The 17,533-nt window shown below is 42.7% G+C and overlaps 1 protein-coding gene across 2 annotated transcripts in view; it reads left to right on the top strand.

Annotated features, from left to right (window-relative positions):
• Nucleotides 1-17,187, top strand: part of CHD1L (chromodomain helicase DNA binding protein 1 like) — a 31,210-nt gene extending 14,023 nt beyond the window's left edge. The window contains exons 13-24 of one of the 2 annotated variants that reach the window (XR_012045460.1): nt 1,459-1,573; nt 2,016-2,169; nt 3,271-3,436; nt 4,766-4,911; nt 5,285-5,448; nt 6,196-6,404; nt 7,480-7,578; nt 8,336-8,406; nt 8,675-8,789; nt 9,037-9,145; nt 9,844-10,196; nt 17,000-17,187. Coding sequence is in view for 1 of the 2 variants with exons in the window: in XM_072881770.1 (XP_072737871.1) it covers nt 1,459-1,573; nt 2,016-2,169; nt 3,271-3,436; nt 4,766-4,911; nt 5,285-5,448; nt 6,196-6,404; nt 7,480-7,578; nt 8,336-8,406; nt 8,675-8,789; nt 9,037-9,145; nt 9,844-9,922 (1,427 nt within the window). In the remaining variant the exon portion in view is untranslated. Of the gene's footprint in view, nt 1-1,458; nt 1,574-2,015; nt 2,170-3,270; nt 3,437-4,765; nt 4,912-5,284; nt 5,449-6,195; nt 6,405-7,479; nt 7,579-8,335; nt 8,407-8,674; nt 8,790-9,036; nt 9,146-9,843; nt 13,309-16,999 lie in introns of those variants that run through there. The other variant, XM_072881770.1, reaches the window with a different exon arrangement.
• Nucleotides 17,188-17,533: the final 346 nt, after the last annotated feature.

The following is a 17,533-nucleotide window of genomic DNA, read 5'->3' as shown; positions in this document are numbered from 1 at the left end:
GAACTTGGGTCTCTCAGCTAGGACATCTGGTTTCTGTGCTTTCCTTTCGGCAGCTCATGCCAAGACACTTTTCATATTGCAGCCACTTGAGTTACTTTTTTTATTCTAAGTCCCATAATGCCTGTCCCTCTGCCAGGTTGAGCTTAAGGAATCTCACTAGCATTTTATTTCTGCAAGCACCAGACTTTAGGCGGGAACAGACTTCCTTTAAGTAAGCTGGTGGAATTGCCTCTCGAGTTTGCTGAACATGGACATAGTCTCTAGCTGGCAGACAGACTCCAATGAGAGCCTTTTACCGTCCTGAGGCTGCAGAGAACACCATGGGACTGCCATCGGTGCTTCTTCCCCTCTTAGCTCCTCAGGCAGATCTGTGTCTTCTACACAGTTTCAAACCTCCGTGTCTCTCTATTCAAGCAAGCGCAGAGGCAGGCTTATCTCCAGAGGAGGGATCCACACTGCTTGATCTCAAGCATCAAACTTGAACTAAGTTTTCTTTTGGGCTTCTGGTCAGACTTTCCTGGATGAGCCTGGTCCCAATGATACTTCAGTGCATTGAGGGGAGTATGTAGAGAGACTGAAGAGAAGCGCCTAGTGCTAGATGGTAGGAATAAGTGTGTCTCTCACCACAGTGCCTGAACTCTCCCTGCCCATGTCAGCCAGACTTAGAGTTGTTTTTTACTGCACATTGCTGTGTCTGGCCAAAGCATCTTGTATTCAGCTGGGAATGGGTGTGCTAACAGTATTTCCATCACTTTTATGGACAGATTTTCAGGTGCATGACTGCCTCCACTTGCAGTGATGTTCTGATTACTGTGAAGAGAGGTGCTTGGCATGAGCTGGAAGAAATATAAGGCAGCAGGCTCCCCCCTCTTTAACTACAGTATGTAGTCACAATAGCAGGTATTAAAAAAAATGTAATTAACTGTATTTTTTTTCTTTTCATTCCATGAGAGCCCAAACTCTAACCTCAAAAACTTTAAGTCATATAAATTCCTAGGCTCTGGTTATTCTATAGTTGAGCCTGGTGTTTTCCACTGTTTCAGCAGTGTATTTACCTGTTGCTTCTGTGCTGCAGCCAAGTCATGACTTGGGCAGTCCCTTGTAGCCTCAGTGAAGCCAGTCCTTGCTGGGTTAATCTGCCTGCCAGTGGAAGAATATGTCTGTGTTCATCAGTCTTGACAACCAGTCCCCTTTGCATTGGTTCACTTGCACCCTATCTTTTTTTACTACATTGCACAGTACAGCTTGGGTTTGGGCTGTTGCAGAAAGCTGGAAGCTGGAAATGGAAGGCTTACCCATCTTTTTAGATCTTTATGAGACTTAGATTTGGGGTTGAGAGATGGATTGAATTAGATATAGTTGATCAGATCTGACAGAACCTTGCATAGCATAAATTCTTCAGCTTCTCCTTTATTTTCTGCTGGTGACATATTTTGTGACCTCCTTCTTTGTTTGTAGGTGGAGTTGGCATGAACCTGACAGCAGCAGATACAGTTATTTTTACTGATAGTGATTTTAACCCACAAAATGACTTGCAAGCAATAGCAAGAGCTCACCGGATTGGGCAGCACAAGTGAGAAATATTGCTACTTCTGGTTTGGTCGCTGACTCTCTTGGTTTCTCAGTATTGCTTTCCCTATCCATAGGCAATGGAGGGTTAAAGTACAATAGATTGAAGATCAAAGAAGGAGAGCAGAGAGGATTTTATGTCTTTGTTTTTCTGTTGCAGCCTCGTGCAGTCTTGTCCTTGTCATGTGTCTAGGGTGGGAGCTTTGTTGATTTGGAGGAAGAGAGGGAATCTGGAGGTTTGCCTGCACTTTTGCAGTGAGCTTTTCTCCTGTGTCAAGAAGCCGTTGTACCAGCATTACATTTCTGCTGATTATTTTTGTTGATTTTTTTCTTGCCTTTTTTTCCCTACCAAAGGAGTGGGTGAGGGGATAGTGCTCTATGCAAGGAAGCAGCTTTAATGCACCTCAAAAAAAGAAAATAATAAGAATTTTCTTAAACTTTTCAAGGCCTGTAAAAATTATCCGCTTGATTGGGCGAGATACAATTGAAGAAATAATCTACCGAAGAGCTGCTTCTAAGCTCCGGCTGACAAATGCCATTGTAGAAGGGGGTCAGTTTGCTCTGGGAGCGCCCAAGCCTCAGGGAGCAGCAGAGTTACAGGTAAAATAGAACTATATCCTCAATTTGACTCCAGTAACATCTTTAGAAATGTCCCAGAGTGTTTCTGTATTTATGTCTGATATGAACCTAGCCAACCACTTATGTTTTGGGGGAGATGTGCATTGACATGACAGCTTTTGCATGGCTTAGGAACCAAAATGACATCCCAGATCCAGACAAGATCTGATGTTTGAAGACAGTTTTTACAATTTTGAGGCTCATCCATTGTTGAAAAAGGGTGTATTTTCTTGGAGAAGAGGGGAAGGCAGAACCTCTCCTTGTTTTACTTGTTTATTTTTAATTATAACAGGTCTAAAGTGGAAGCTGACTCATTGTTTCTAGAACTTATCTGTCTCTGGTGCTTTTCTCTCACAAACAGAGCTGATGATAAGTACTTAGTCAGCTTTTGGTTGCTAGTCTGAAGCTCTGTCAACCTTCTGTTGACCTCTTGGCAAATATAGTGTCTCAGGAGTCAGGGCATGATTTATAATTCTGACCTCAAAGCTGAGGTTTGTGCTGAGAACTTGGGTTGAAAACCTCAAGCCAAGTGACATTTAGGGGAATATATCCTCTGTGTGCAGCTAAACCCGGGAGAGGTTCGGAATTAGTGTATCCTTTCCCCTGCTGCCTCCCCTCCCCGCCCCATCAGCATGTATCTCAGCAATTATATTTTCCATGGGAGAAGTGGAACTGAGCCCATAGGAAATTCCATGCTGATATTTTTCTCCCCATGGATTTTTGTGGTATTTAAGCTTGTGTTTTAAAGAAGTTGGGGGTAAAAACAAGCCCAGTCTTTCTGGCTATGAAGAAATCTGCTTGAATGCAGTTAGTACAATGCTGTTTTGTCATTTAGCCCTGGAGAAAAATGACCATTCAAGTCTGGATGAATTATGTTTGAGGGAGATATGTTGTAGGGGCCTGTCCCATCAGGTGTTGGGAAAACTAAGCATGTTAAAGCATAAGTATTTTGACAGGTAACATTAAGGCTTAGATTTCTCCACTTGTACATCCTTTGCATTTAAGCCTGAGAAGCTCAAGACACTGGGATTGGCATGGAATTAGGAGATATTAATACTGAACTTCCCCTTCTCTTTTTTAAAGCTCAGTGAAATCTTGAAATTTGGCTTGGATAAATTGCTCTCCTCTGAGGGGAGTACCATACAGGATGTGGAGCTAGAAAACATCCTTGGAGAGACAAAAGGAGGGAAGTGGGTAATGGATGTTGTGCTGCCATGTGAAGAAGAGAGTGAAGAGGAGGATACAGAGAGTAAGTTAAGAATCTAAATACCTATGAAATGTATGACACTTGGGTGCTCTTAGAGAAGGCTTCCCAGGCAGGGGTGGCATTTTTCAGACCACAAGAAGAAAAGTGGACTTGTAATTGAGTGAGTGACTGGGATTTTGTTTGTGGCCTATCCACAAACTTTATTTCTGAGCCTTTATTGGTCTTTTTCTTCTTTTTGTGTCCTTATTTGCCTATTTGTAAGATAGTAACAATACTTGTCCAGTTTGGTGGCTGGATTCCTTCATGTGCTTCAAATATTTTGAGACCTCAGATGAAATTCATGAGAAAAGGTGAAATATTCAAATTGCAAATGCTGTTTTTCCCACAGAGAACCATTAAGATAGATCTACAGTTTTAGAGATATAATGGTAACTTAAGGAAAGGCTATATAGCAGGTGGTTTATATTTATCTCCAAACAAAAGCTTATTGGCCATGAAAATCACAAGTTAAAATGACCTTAAACAATTACAAAATGTGAGATAAGAAATGCAGAGTCATGGAGTCTAAACAACTAGAACAAATCTACTCTGTCTTCAGTACTCTACCTTCCCATCCAAATGTCACACAATTGTGGTTAGTTTTCTATAGCCCCATACTATATGAGAAAAAATTCTAAGCAAACTTTCCCTCTTCTAGTGTCATAGTGAGAAAGACTGAATTTCTGTTTTGAGTACACAGTAGTACTTAAATATAGGTCTGTGACTGAAGCAGAAATATGGCCCTGCAGGTTAGGTATTGTCCCTTCTGCAGCAGTTGCTATCAACAAGTAATTATTTGCTGAGAGTTAGCAAAGAGTGGTATTTTCTGTTGGTAACTTAAAGCGGAGCAGTGTGTAATAGTTACTGGGAAAATAGCTCACCTGATGAGCAGTAACTCTGGGCTGCCAGAGTTCTGTGCTTTTATTTTGTTTAGGAGCTCAAAAGCAAAAGTTTGCTGGCCCTTTACAAGAGTTGCCTGTAACTAGATAGTGAAGCTAAATGGATTTGCTACTGGCAGAGATGGAATGACCAAATAGAACAGCGATGGAGCCACAACTTAAAATAGCTAATTAACTGACACAGGAAGAAAGGTTCTTTGCCAGTATAAATTACTTAAATGAAAAACTTTTGCCAAAGGAAGCGAATCTTGATTCTGTTGTTTCTACATGATGCTGACACTGTTCATACAAAAAAATTATGAGTGTGAACATCTTTTTCTGCCAAGGGTAGGACAGCATTACAGAGAAGCCAAATTTCTTTTGATCTCACTGTACATTTTAGGTGTTAGTGGCTTTCAGTTCCTTTTTACACTTTTTAATTATTTTTCTAAAGATCACATGTACGTGTACGAAGGCAAAGATTATTCAAAAGAACCCAGCAGAGAAGACAAAAAAGCATTTGATCAGCTCTTGGATCTTCAGAAAGCCTTGACTGAAGAGACCAGTAAGGAAGGGAGAGCTCTCCGGAACAAAGCAAACGTAAGACAAGAGACATGACAAGGCACATGATGCTCTTTCATTTGCTTGTGGAAAATGAGGCTGACAGTTTTCTCTCTTTACCTACAGCTTGCAGAAGGCATGTTAAAAGATTTGGATGTCAATGTAATAAAGTTGGCTCTTGAATCTGAGGGCTTGACAATTCAGCAATTCTGATAACAGATCAGAGATATGATGTGTTAGGGCACTCATATAAACTTAGGTCACAAAACCACATATTATGTGATAATTGGGATCTGATGATGAAGACCTGTGGACAAGTAGACAAATGGGAAACGAGTGTAGGTTAAGGTGGACACCAGACATGGCTTTAAGATGAGCAATTTGTTTCCATGATGCTTCTTTCTTTCTCCAGGCCCTTCTCACAGGCCTCCGGGAACAGTCAACCAGGAGGAGGCACTTGTTGAGCGCAGAGGAACTGGAGGCTAGGAGGAAGAAGCGCCAAGAAGCAGCAGCAAAGAGAGCAAGGCTCATGGAGGAAAAGAAGAAGGCAAAAGCAGAGGCAGAACACAAGAAAAAGTATGGTTTGTACTGCATCTACTACTTGTAAGCTGATATCTGTTACACTGCACTCTAGAAACATGTGTCTGATTGACGAAAACAAATTGTGCTCTGTATCCGCTCTGGCAGGTGGGGCTGGGGATGAGGGGAGGAGAAGATGACAAAATGGCTGCAGGCCACCTCATGAGAGAGTTAACTTCATACATTGGAATGTTTCTCATTGGAATGTGTATGCTCAAACTGCATAACGTAGGGATGTGAAGGTGGAAAAATGGCTTGAGCCCCTAGCAAGGGTTCTTTTCCCCTGAATACACTGCCTGACTTCACATATAATTTAATTCATAGAGAGTGGCCTGAATAAGAAACCCATATCTGAATGTACAGTGAGCTTTTGCGAGAAGCTTTCTGAAATGTCACAGTTGGCCCCTATGTATTGGTCTGACATCTGTGGCTCTCTGGCATATGTCTTAACTTTCTCCTCCTTGTTTCCTAGATGTTCTTCCTTTTCACCACTCTAAGTAGCTCCTTGCCCTTTGTCATATGCTCACTTTTTCCATGCCTGCAATTGGCTTATCACACTGGCATGTGGCTCTTAATATCACAGATAACAACTGTGGTAAACTTTGTTCCAGTCTAAAATAGGGGAGGGGAGCAGAGGGAATGCAGGTCTGGGTCTCCTGTGTTTCACTGCAATGATTTAAAACAAGGTGTGTGCCCCCCACCTTTGATTTTCATTGAATGTCATCTTCTCTTGTTTTGTTTCAGAATGGCCTGGTGGGAGGCAAATCATTACACATCTACCTGCCTTCCTTCAGAGGAAAGTGACTCTGAGGAAGAGTTGGAGGAGGATGAGGCTGGGCTGAATGTGGGTTTAGATTATGAAGGTGCAGACCTGAACTATATCAAGTACGTCATGGGAGATGTCACCCACCCCAAAACAGAAGAGGAGGATGCCATCATTGTCCACTGCCTAGGTGGGACTTACAACAACAGGAATGTTGTTGGGTGAGGTGGACAAGGGGGCTGAATTGTCCCTGCTAGCTCAATAGTTTCTAATTCCCATCCAGACTGAAATAACTTGGATTTGAGTCTGACTTAATCTTGAGTGGTGCAGAGGCAATACAGCCTCTACTCCACCATGTATAACCCACACAAGTACTAGCAAGGTGTACATGGGTCTTTTCATGCCCTCTCTGGATTTATGGGTGAGCCTCTTGAAAGGTGCCTGTATGGCTTGAAATTTTATGTCCGTGGCCAAGTGGGGACAATTTCTCCTGAAAGCAGGGGCTTTTGTTCATCCCGTGGAAGCCGTAGGGATTGAAATGAGATATTGGAAATCATCTCCCTTACACAGTCAGCAGAGAGAGACAGGCACTTCCAGAGGCTGAGGTCAGAGTCTCTCTATCTTGGTGCTCGTCTCTCAACACTGACACTACAGAGGCTCTAGGCTAGTCTCCTAATTTAAGGACCTCTGTTAAGACACTGAAGTTGAGGGAGAGAAATTCACATTACAGAGTTCCTCCTGAATCAGTGTTGGAGCTGCTCTGTGACCAGGGCTATAACAGAATATTATAATCTGCTTTGGCTTATGTTAAGCTCAGCACAAAACCTCATGTTTAAAGTGGAAATGCCAAGTAAAAGTGAAAGCCCGCAAATAACAAACATCTGGTTGTGGGAAGCCCAAGGCACCAATCTGGGGACATAGTAGGTGCATGCTCTATGCACCTATGTGTGTATATGTGAGGATACCGACAGGTTTATATGCTCAATGCCATGGTTAGTGCTTGTTTGAGCATCCTCAGCAGACAGTAAGAAGGAATTCTTCCCACGGAGTTTTTCAGGGAGCTGCAACATGTTTGTTTTTCTCAAGGGCTGAGGTTTATCCTCTAGGATGGTCCCTTGAGTACTGGTTGACTTTGGTTCATGTGTGGTTCCCATATCTGTTTTTAATAATCATTCATTACATTTGTACAGAGTAGGTCCCTTTCCTGCAGGGGTGGTCTTCAACCTCACTTTCTAAAAGGAATCTAACTTGTCATTTCATTCTAGATGACTCTGGCCGCTGGGGAAGGGGTGGTTTATTTACAGCTTTGGAAGCTCGTTCTGATCAGCCAAGGAAAATATATGAGATGGCAGGAAAGATGAAAGGTAAGAGATTAAAACATGACCTTAGGCCAAGATACTTGAAAAATCTTAAATCCCACTGATGTTGCAGGAGTAAGGTGCCTGGATACCTTGATACTCATGTTTTTTCCTCTTTCTCTGGATATATGTGTCTCTAGCTCTGATAGTAGTAGTACAGCGGGTGCTTTGACTTGATTTGTTTGGAGTGTGAGAACTCTGCATAGGGGTTGGTCATTCCGATCCATGCTGCAAATCATAAAAAAAAGAAAGAAAAAAACCCGAACTTGTTAATTATTCACAAGATGTTTTTCACTATATAAGACAGAGCATCTTCTGTCAAAGTGCTTTTAAGAAGGATGAAAGCCATCTCAGGCAGTACTCAGTTGAACCTTTTGTTCCTTCCAAGCTGTAATCTTGTCCTGAGCATGTATTAGCAGTTTTGAGCTACCTGCAGCTGGTGAGGAATGCACATCTTGCTGTAAGGTGGACCTATTGTTTTTTCTAATTTCCTGGGAAATGCTTTCTTCTTGTTCCAGTGTGTCTCTTTCCATTTGTGGTCTTTAACTGGGTTATCTGTGTCTGTGTGTTTCGGAGTGGGAGGTAACATCTGCCTTGCTTCCCTGGGCAAAGGGACTGACTGCTGAAACCATCATGGGGAGATAAAGAAAGCCAAGGAGAATAATACAGAACATGATAGTGAAATCACTGCTGCATTGACTCACCATTAACTCTTCAGGACTGATTTTTTGTTGTTGTTGTTCTGTTCTTCTTTTCTGGACAGACCTGGAGTTAGGAGGAACCCTATTATTCCCCATTGATGATAAAAAATCCAGGAAAAAAGGACAAGACTTGGTGAGAATGAGAAGCTCCTTTTTGTGTTGCTCTGTCCACATGTTTTTGAAGCTGTGTGAAATGAACATCATGTCTTTTTCCCAATAATAATGGCACTGAATACTGAACATGGCCAAGTTGCAGTTAAACATTAGAGAAAAGGAGATCTTTTTCTTGTTTATTAAAGCTAATAGTTAGTAATGCAGTTTTCCAGCAGCTATCACTGTGTCTCTTAGTGCTGTATATAGACTCCATTTCATGGTTTTGTGTGTTTTCTCCTTGATTGTAGTTGGCCTTGATTGTAGCACAGCACCGGGATCGGTCCAACAACTTGTCTGGCATTAAGCTGTCTGCTTTGGAAAAGGGCCTGAAAAAGATTTATTTAGCAGCCAAGAAAAGGAATGGTAAGTGTTTGTGCAGTAGAGCAGTGAATCTTTACATGTGTGATTGCACCTAAAGATGATGACCAATTTCCACCTCTCCTGTACTGTTTTTTTTTTCTGAAGTGAAGTGAGATCTCCATGGCAGATATGTTGTGTTCCAAAATATTTCTTCTGTCCTTGTTGGGTAGCTTGAAGTCCTTATCTAGATTGCTTTCTATAGGTGTATCTTGTCCTAAAGAGTGTGCACTCTCTGTTCCCTCCTTCCCAGCAACAGTGCATCTTCCTCGTATTGGGTATGCAACAAAAGGTTTCAACTGGTATGGTACTGAGCGGCTCATCCGAAAATATTTGGCAACACGGGGTATCCCCACTCTTATGTATCCTTTTGTAGTATGTTTTATTTGGTTCACAATCTAATATTGAAATGATCCCCTAAATATCTTAGTGGATGCAAAGCAAGAAAGCAAGGCAAGGCACAGATGCTGCAGTCCAGCTAAAAACTTGGTTTATCTGATTTTGCTCTCATCCAGGTTCTCATTCCACAGTGAAGACTTACCATCTTAGGTGATAATGACAGATTAGTGTGATTCAGTATGCCTGTCAGAATTTGTTGGAACTAGATGCTAGTCTTCTGTTGACAGCCATCAACTTACCTGTATATGCCACGTCTGTGGGGGAGATGCCTGGAATTTCAGAATAACGGGAAGTGACTCAGTAGCAAAATTGAGGATGTGAAAAAAACATTACAATGTTCCATGCAAGTGATAACCTGCTTCCTTGGCTGAACATGGTGAAGTTGGTGTGTGTTAGGACAGGTTCTTATAACAAAAGAGCTCACTGCTTTCACCTTCCAGGAAAGGAAATGGAGGTTTACAAGGAGGCTCTGTTTTGTCATTTCTCTAGGAAGACACGCATTTGCTACACTGCCACTGTCAGCAATTCTGTGAAACTGAAAACCTGAAACAAAGAGAATAGCATTCAGAGCATTCTGCCTCCTTCCTTGTGAATCTCTTAGTGGACATATTGTCTGGCATTCCTTGACACTTGACAGCATTTCCTTGACACTTCTTACTAGATACTACTTCCCTAGGAATAAAGGCTCTTCCTCTGCTTCACAACCATATTCATCTTCAACGACAGTCTCAAAGCCATGAGGATGCAGTAATTTCATTGAGAAACATGTGCAAAAAGCCAAGGATCTTTTTCAACATCACGCAGACAGTCTGTATGCATCCACTTCAGAAACATGGCTTACACAGCCATTATTTGCTCCTGTATCTCTCTGCCTGTATTGGCCAGAACATTTACATATTGTCAGTGGCTCTGGAGAGGAATGAGACTGCTTCAGAGTTCAAGGAGTCTTTGAATAAGGATGTTGGCTCAATCCCAGATCTGTTTTGGAGATGGAAAATCAAACTTTCACTGACGGTCAGTTGTTATCCCTTACATTAAGTTAAGGGCTTGGAATACAGCATTGTTTGGCCATATTTTTTCCCCTCTTCAAATTTCATCCCTTGTCTCACTATACCTGTCTTCAGTCAGCTTTTTAGTGGTTTTACCTGGGAGTCTGTGTACGTGCCCACATAGATGTCTCAGTGGAAAGGAAGCTGTCTACATTGACAACACGGCATGACAACCACATAGTATAAACTGTTTATACTGTTCCAGTTCCCCAAAAGTCTATTTGACTTGCATTTGTTCAAATATAAAATTTAGCCACATAATCATGTGCTTACAATCTAGCAAAATCCTGACCAGTATTCTTGGCAAGGGCGTGCAAGGCTGCCAACATTTGAGACTGGCTTTATAAATGACACCTTTCCTTCTCCCACAACTGCTTTTTCATTACACAGTTCTTTGTTGCAGTTGTTAAGCAAAACCAGTCCCTTACTGCTGTTCAAAAAGCTGTGTGAAAGGTTCCATGACCCTTTGATTCACTTTAAGGAAATCTTAATGTGGGGTTTTTGATGTTGGCTTTACTCTATTGCAACAGAACTTTCCTGTTTTTTGCATTGTTGGCACTGTTGGCTTTAGCATATTTTTTAGGGGTTTTTTAGTACAAGCAGGGAATACTAGCGCTCCTAATAAGTGTTTTGACCAGAGAGACTGTGAGGTGCCAAACTTAATTCAATTTAAAGTTCAGCTTCCAATAGGAAATCACCCCACAAGCAGTGGAAAGTATGTCTTTAAATATCTAATTGCCAACACACATCTCATTGGCTGCATTTACACTGCCTCTGTAGCACCATCTGGTTACTTAATAATTTCAGGCCTGATTCTGACATGGCTAATCACACTGACTGGTGTGCTCCACGCTAGAAGAAGCCTTCCTGAGTTGGATACTCTGCCATTCACTCTTAGCTCTACCAGAAAACTCCAAGTGATTTGTTATCTCCTTTGACCCTGCTGAAGCTTAGGTAAGCTAGTGCTGCGTAGCACCTCTGTGGGTAAGACCTGTCTTGCAGCTGCTCACAGGAACAGCCCCTTTGTATTTGGCAAAGCGCTTGCAGGATCAGAGTCTGACTGTGAAGACTTTCTGAGGTGTAGAGAAATGAATAGATGTACACTACCTTGTTTTCCCCGTCATGCGAACTGGCAGTCTTCCAGCAGGCCGGCTGGTGGCACTGTTAATCAGCTGCAGCAGCACATGTTGCTCTTCTGCCTCGTTTCAGAGAGCAGGGCAGTGATCTCCAGCCTGGAAAAACGCTCCCTGTTTGCATGAATTAAAACACCAATTATGCTTTTTTCTTTGCCAGCTTGACTGAACATGTAATTTCAGTCTGCAGACTCAAGGCTCTCTTCTTCCACCTATTCTTTTTCTATATATTTATTGCCCTTCTTTAAAAGGTTTCGTTCCCAGGTGTTCCAGTATGTGCAGTCTTTTTTCTCAGCTTCACACACACCTATGGCCAAATCCCAGCCCACCTATGGGTTCTCTGGCCACCATGCAGTTACACATGGAAAGCATTTGTCTTGTGGCTGAGTCCCCCAGAATAGGTTGAAGTAGTGCGTTTACCACCACTATGGCCTATTTGAGGCCTTATGCTTTCCTTTGTTTCTACAAGAAGATGGGGCTCTGCCTCTGTACTGTGGCCCCCACCCTGCTATAACTCTGGCTAGAGTTATAAAGGACAGGAGGGCATGACTACCTGCCTGTTAATGTCCCTTACCCTCTAAGATAAGGTCCAGAGGGGGCTGCAAGGTTCCTGGCACGCAGAGAGAAAAGGTCATGGTATGCAATAGATTCTAGCCCTCTAACTTAGGGGCAAGTCAGACAAAAGATGTTCTCTTTTCCCCCTCTAGTCCTCTTGGCCTGTACAGATGAAATCTACCTCATTTTTTTGCCTTTAAATTTACTTAGGAGATGCTTCTGGAGACTGGGGTTTTTGTTGGTTGGTTTGGTTTTTTTTTCTTTTTTAAACCATGTTCTTTCATATTCCTTAAATCTGCTGAACCCAAAGAAAAGTTCTACCTCTATCTGCTTTGAAATGGAAGTGAGATTTCAACTGAATCCTGAACGGGGTTTTGCAGAATCTCAGCCAAGTGAAGTTTTTCTAGTGTTTGCTATCCACCACCATTTCTCTTTATTTGGGCAGAAATTGTGTATTTTTGGATAATTAATTCCATAAAGGGCTCAGTAGCTTTTATGCAAGTTGCTATGCAAAATAAATGTGTCATGCTGTTTCTTCAGCTGTGCAGTACTACGCATTTTCCCTTTCTAAATAGCAACCACCCCAAAAGGGAAGGAAGGTGTTCTTTTGTAGTCATATCCCTCTGGCCTCTGTCTTCCTCTAAACAAGATTTTCTGCAGTATAAGAGCTGAAATGTGGCTCCTTGTGCATATCTGTCATTGCACGTTTACTTAAACTTTAGATGTATGCTGCTAGATTGAGGTCAGCACCGCAGAGCAATATCATGCACAGTTCAGGTTGGCTATACAAGCAGTTTGATCAGATAGGACCTATGAAGTGGCATCCAGTCTCAGTGAAAAACTTTCCTCTCCACCCCATGCTGGAGGCTCCAGCTGATGCCATGTAAGAGTGGGCAGTAGTTCAGAATGACGTTTATAGTTGTGCTGGCTCAGCTCATGCTTATGTTTCTTACTTGACATGACACTGCCTCTGATTCTCAAAGCATTGTGCAGACAAATTCTGTCTTTGGTGAGGAATCTCTATGGCCTGTAACTTAAGAATGATCTTTTTACCCTACTCAGGAAACAGTAAAAAAATGGAGAAACCAATTGGGTTTTATGGACATGTGTAGATTTGTGATTTTGTCACTGAATTTTGTCACAGTCAAAAATTATCTGGATATGTCACTGTGTGTTGGGGAAGGTGGAGTCTGGATTTTGGGGAAAGAAAGAGGAAGACTGGTTCCCAAGGTGATGGAGCAAATCTACAGCAAATTCAACCTCAGCGTCTTAACAAAAATATTGTATGTATGGTCTCCAAACAAGGCAGAATCTGGCCCACAAAAATGATCAGTAGAAAAATATAAGGATAAGTAGATGGATTTATTTTAAAGTAAGTGAATCTAATGGTCCTGGAGGGGAAAAAAGAAAGCAAACCTTTGAGCAAAGAGATGACTTAAAAGTGTAACCTACATGTCAAGTTGTGTGAAAACTCCCGCCACTTTACAGTAGGTGATCCTAGAAGAGACAGCATAGACCTTTATTTAGCTAATTTGACTAGATAGCAGGTTGGTCATGCACTGTGATCAGCAAATCAAAATGTAAGACAGTGATTCAAAACACTAAGGAATTTGTTATAAGAAGGGATAATGCCTGCATTCCAGAAAGTACCTGCTCTAGTACATCCAAGATCACTTGTGTTCCACAGCTGTGACTGAAAATCCATCTCTCCCTGGTCTTCTGTCCAACTCATGCTTTTCAGAGTGAAAAATACAAGCCTGAGGAATGCAGTAGCAGGATTAGTAGAATTACAGATGAGTATTTCCTCTAAACAGATCTCTGTATCATTTTCAATTCCTTGCATGAATGAGTCGGTGTGTGTTTTCCATGCTGGACTCTACCATCCACCCATCTTGGCCTTGGTCAGATGGTATTGCATTTGTGGAAAGACACCTAGAACCTTCTGAAAATGAGATGAGGACAAAAATTGTCTGGATCCTCATGTTTCAACCAGAAAAATAATGTTCCTGCTTGCACTTCCTAGCATTTTCTTGAGTATTTCTTCAAAGTTATGGATAGAAACAGTCCCCTCAAGGAACTACATGAAGTGAGAATGTCAGTCATGTTTCTGTTGGAAAAACAAATCAAAGGAGTGTTAAGGGAAGCCAGAAGCTGCTTCTTGTAAGATCTGAAAAAGTCTCAGTTTTTGTTGCCTTGAGCAGAAAAGAATTATTTTATTAACTTATTTATTGAAGTAAGTGCAGGGCGTCTACTAGCCTTCCTCTGCTACTTCCAGTAAACTTGAGGTTGTAGCATCAGCATTCACATGATAAGGATTTTTTTTACCAAATAGGAGAAGAGAGACAAGTTAGGAGCAAATCAAAGGTATTTATGACCTCATGCAAATCTGCTGCAGAAAGGGATGAAGAATCTGAGATCATATCCCTTTTCTGTGTGCCACATCATGAAACAGGCCAAGTTTGGGCCTGGCTTTGTATGAGTGTCCTACCTCTTCATCTTTCTATCTGTGTGTGCATCTAAGAGCATGCCATAAAGCAGTGCCAGTCCATGTACTTGACCACTTACAGATCCTAAAAGATCCCCTGGCCATTATGCCAGCAGGAACGGGAAAAGATCAAAACAGAAGGGAACTGAATAGTGAAGGTGTCTCGCATTACATGCAGACAGAGCACACTCTGGACTAGAGACCATCTCTGTTTGACATGGACATACTGGAGTGAGTCCAGCATAGGTTCACTAAAATGATTCAGGGATTGGAGCATCTGACGTACCAGGAGAGGCTGGGAGAGCTGGGATTTTTTAGCCTTGAGAAGAGACGTTTCAGAGTGGAACCAATGTGTGTAAATGCATATCGATGTGTACAAATACCTGATGGAAGGGAGTAAAAAAATGGAGGCAGACTCTTCTCAGTGGTATCCAGTGAAAGGAAGAGAGGGAACAGGCACAAGCTGAAATACATGAAATTCCATTTAAACATGAGAGAAGAACATTTTTACTGTGAGGATGTTCAAACACTGGAACAGGTTGCAGGGAGAGGGTGTGGACCCTCTGTCCTTGAAAATGCTCAAAACCCAACTTGGCACAGCCTTGAGCAACCTGCTCTAGTTGACTTTGTTCTGAATGGGGAGACTGGATTAGATGATCTCCAGAAGTCCATTTCAACTTAAATGATTCTCCTGTGAATCTATGACATCTGTTCTGGGTAATCTAGAAACCCCTCTAATCTTACCTATTCAGTAGTGTACAGGAACATAGCACTTTACAAATTTCTGAACTATGACCCTACCACACAAGTAGCTCGACTCATGCGAAACATTTCCTCATGTGTCAGTGGCTTTAACAGATGATGAGAGATAAGCACGTAACAGCATCTCAGCATCTGCCCCTGAGCCCATCTTCAGTGTATTCCTCCTTTGCCAATATTCTGTGTAACAACTTGACATAGTTAGGTGCAAGTGGGCCTTGCTGCTGGGTCTAACAGGTATCTACGCCAGCTAGGCCTGGACAGGTGTCATGGTTTAACCCCAGCCGGCAACTAAGCACCACACAGCCACTTGCTCACTCCCCCCCCGGTGGGATGGGGGAGAGAATTAGAAGAGTAAAAGTGAGAAAACTCTCACTTGGGTTGAGATAAAGACAGTTTAATAGGTAAAGCAAAAGCCGTGCACGCAAGCAAAGCAAAGCAAGGAATTCATTCCCTACTTCCCATGGGCAGGCAGGTGTTCAGCCTTCTCCAGGAAAGCAGGGCTCCATCAGGCGTAACGGTTACTTGGGAAGACAAACGCCATCACTCCGAATGTGCCCCCCTTCCTTCCTCTTCCCCCAGATTTATATACTGAGCATGACATCATATGGTATGGGATATCCCTTTGGTCAGTTGGGGTCAGCTGTCCCAGCTGTGTCCCCTCCCAACTTCTTATGCACCTGGCAGAGCATGGGAAGCTGAAAAGTCCTTGATTTAGTATAAGCACTACTTAGCAACAACTAAAACATCTCTGTATTATCAACACTGTTTTCAGCACAAATCCAAAACATAGCCCCGTACTAGCTACTATAAAGAAAATTAACTCTATCCCAGCTAAAACCAGCACAACAGGGCATAGGTGCTGGTCCTCTCTGAGGTTTGTATACATCCCCAGCTTAGATCTCTTAGCAATCTCTTTTCCGTGGGGTACTGCAACAACTCCTGCTGGTTTAGTGTTTAGAACTAGTGAAACTAGTGTTTAGAAATCCTCTAAATCTTTTTGAGCAGCTGCTGGCGTGGCATAGTAGAAGAAATACAGACTTAGCTGAGGAGTTTCTTGGTCACTTTCAAAGAAGTCCAGTTAAAGACCTTTGAAAAAGTCCTCTTGTTGAAGTTCTTTCCCCGGAGTTTCTGTAGCCTTTCAGGTAGGGCAGCATCTCCCCTTGTCGTCTTCCCCACTTGGCACAGGTAAAACCTTGCTTCTTGCACCGAGTCTCTCCCCTGTGCCAGATGCACGGCCTCCATAAACTCTAGCCTGTTGCCTTCTGTCACATTTCCCCCACCTCTGAGCAGGGAGGAGGAAAGCCCCGTTGCAATAGTTGAGCCATGGGGAGCCACTAGCAGCCAGCAAGGCTGAGAGGCAGGCTTTCAGCAGTGTCAGATGCCTTCCAGGGCAGGGCCATTGCCTGGAATGCAGCAGAGTACTCGGGCCTTGGGCAAGTTTAGACACATGTTGATGCATAATACAAGATGGAGCCTATCACTTGATATTGGCCTCTTCCAGTCAGTCATGGGGTTGGGTGGGTTGCGTGGGTTGGGTAAGTGTGTACACCATGCAAAACAGGAGGTAATGTAAATACCAAATCAGAGTGATGTGGAAACATTTCTTCTAATTCCCGGTTGACTGTTCCATCGTAAAGTCATTCCATGTTGTACGGATGTTGAGTAGGGGGCAAGCACCGCAAATAAAACCATGGCATTATTTTGGAAAAAGTGAGTGCAAGGAAATAGGAGGGGAGAAATAAAAGATGCAATCTACAGAAGCCACAATTATGCAACACAGAAACTATCTGATAGGAATAACTTCAATATCTTCTGCATTTGTTCCCTTTGTAGACTGGATTGTTTTTAAGTAGTTCAAAACACAAGACTGGAATCCAGGAGGTCTAGATTTTCTTCATGCATTCCCAGCTGCTGGTTCATTGTACGGCCTGAAAACTTAACTATTTTTAAAGGGTAAGACAACCCAGAGGTGAAATGAAAAAGGAGCAACATTTGAATACAGAAAAGGTGACTTGCACGGCATGCAGAACTCTGCCTGTTTCCTTCCCAGCTGCTGAGAGCAAGCAGTGTAAGGAATTTGGTGCCCAAGGCAGGCTTCGGGCAGCCTGTTAGAGGCTTCAGGCAAACCAGGCCCTTCTCCCTGGCGGGCAGGAGGTCCTTCCTCATTGCAGACCTCTTGTGACCAGGGGCAAAGTGCACTGCAGCTGCAGGCTATGGTTGGAGGAACAGACCAAGCAGTCCCGAAGGCTAGGCATTACAGTGCCTAGCAATACATTTGGCCTTGGAGAGAAGCCCAAGAACATGGTTGTCCTGGATGAGCGAGCTCAAAGGGACTGGTCTTTCTGCTGGAGGAGAGCCTGACGGCAT

The sequence above is a fragment of the Ciconia boyciana genome, chromosome 1 (assembly GCF_034638445.1).
Source record: "Ciconia boyciana chromosome 1, ASM3463844v1, whole genome shotgun sequence".
Lineage (NCBI taxonomy): Eukaryota > Metazoa > Chordata > Aves > Ciconiiformes > Ciconiidae > Ciconia > Ciconia boyciana.
Note: the sequence above shows the minus strand (reverse complement) of the source record. Positions and strands in the feature narration are given on the sequence as shown.